This window comes from Echinops telfairi, unplaced genomic scaffold (assembly GCF_000313985.2).
Source record: "Echinops telfairi isolate 266 unplaced genomic scaffold, ASM31398v2 ScPeMD7_7421;HRSCAF=8459, whole genome shotgun sequence".
Lineage (NCBI taxonomy): Eukaryota > Metazoa > Chordata > Mammalia > Afrosoricida > Tenrecidae > Echinops > Echinops telfairi.
Window position 1 is genome coordinate 5436725 of NW_022111321.1, and position 2013 is coordinate 5438737.

At 39.5% G+C, this 2013-nt stretch overlaps 1 protein-coding gene across 1 annotated transcript in view; it reads left to right on the plus strand.

Moving 5' to 3' along the window:
- CEP57 (centrosomal protein 57) overlaps positions 1 to 2013 on the plus strand; it is a 27518-nt gene that overhangs the window by 19855 nt on the left and 5650 nt on the right. The window contains exon 7 of the mRNA XM_013006240.3: positions 173 to 252. Within this exon, the coding sequence (XP_012861694.2) occupies positions 173 to 252 (80 nt within the window). The remainder of the gene's footprint in view (positions 1 to 172; positions 253 to 2013) is intronic.

The window sequence follows — 2013 nt, forward strand, 5'->3', positions numbered from 1 at the left end:
ACACATTGACATATTATTAGGGGCTCATTACCTTAATGTTAGTCTATAGAAGGCACATAGTAACTCAACATTAAGCCAAGATTTCAGGTTGTTCATGTATCAACATATGAGTAACTAGATTTTTTTTTCATCTATCAATATAACAGTAACTATTTTTCTTTCCTTTTCATTTAGAGAGGTCCTAGAAACTATTTTGCTGCACAGCCACATTATAGATTATGCTTGGGTGATATGCCCTTTGTAGCTGGAAAGGTAAGTTGGTGTATTTTCTTTGCAGGATTTAGCTTTGAGTACAATGCATTTATCTCATGTAAACGGTAAATGTTGAAAATATTTTCTCACTCTCTTTACCAATGTGGATCATCCTAATCACAGGTTTTATGGTGTGGACATGCAGAGAGAGAACTGATCATCCAGTTTTCAACAGAGGTTCAGTGATAATGAGATGGGAAAAGGTTTTATGGTGTGGGCATGTGGAGGGAGAACTGGGGGATAATTTAGAGCACAGATAATAATTAATGGAAGGAAAACAAGCTAAGCCCCTGCTTTGGAGAAGGTGTGGTTTCCGAAAGGGATCCTGGAGAGACGTAGGATACACTCACTCCTCACTGATTGCCACAGTTGGGTTTCAAAGCCTTTGTGGGTGTGAGGACATCAGCATTATGCTAACGTAGGTTGTCTTGTTTTCTGGTTTCAGACCATCCATTTGTCTGGTTTTTTATTTAGAAAATGCGGTCTTTAAATAGTTATGTGGTATACTGCTAACAGCAAGTTCGGTTGTTTGAAGCCACCAGCCACTGTACAGGGGAAAGATGAGGCTTTCTGCTGTCTTTACGATTTACAACATCAGAAACCTACAGAAACAGTTCTACTCCATCCCTTAGAGGTTCTATGAGGCAGAATTGACTGGCAGTGAGAGAGAAGGGAGAGCCCAAAGCTTAGCCACTTCACCCTCCTCAGGTGCTCGGTCGGTGCTTCCTTTCAGCCACCTCCAGGGCTTTACTCCCCACTTCAACACACCCTGTACTCATGATCTTAACCTGCTCCGTCATGACTTCTGCAAGCCTGGCCCTACCAGGCGGAGGCTCCCAGTCATTTTGGCATGCCATTAAACCCATTTCTTCCACACACCCTCTAAGTTTTTTTTTCTTTTCACCGAGTAATTTTCAACAGTCAGTCAGGTCACGTAGAATCTGGAAACAAAAAGAGGTGCTCACTGGCTTGGTGTGGCCATGATTACATCGATGAATGAGGCTCATAGATGTATCACAGTATTGGAATTTCAGAATCTTAACTTGGCAATTTAATAGGTGATAAGCTCATGTCCAGATAGTTTCTAGGACTCATCCTCCAAGATGCATTCCTACAGAGACCTTAAGCCTTATGATCCTTTAACACATTTTTGTCAAATATTTCTAATAAGTGGTAACACTCTTAGTTTGTACTACTATTTTAGCTGCTTCCCCCCATTTATATATGCTTTGAATGCCTTTCAAGTTTAGGAAATTTAGTGCTTTGTTTTGTTTTGTTGTTTACTAAACTCATAATAAACACTCAATAAAGCATGGAAAACGGTTTTCTAGCTCTTTACTTACTCTTTGCACTGTTTAAGACACAAACTATGCTCAAAGATCTATTTCTTCCCCATCAACTTGATGCTGTACTTTGCTTTAGTGCTATCCCTTGTCAGATTTCAGTCTATCATTTGACATTATTTTGTCTTCTATTCTTACTATGTTTTTTAGTTTGTTTCACTGTAGAATTTTTGAGTTGGATGAAAAACAGCTTCTACTGGTTTTCAAGGCCTGGCCAACTGCTGAGGCTGTATTTCGAACCCACCACCAGTTTACTGAATCGGAGTTCTGTAGTTGTGGGGCCCCTAAAAGTATTTTTTGACATCTTCCTAGTCTCAATCTGATGTTTATTCAGATTTTGGACCTACTTAGTAAGATACAGTTACTATAATAAAAATATAGTGTGCACTGATGCTGTCGTGGTTAAATGTTCGAAACC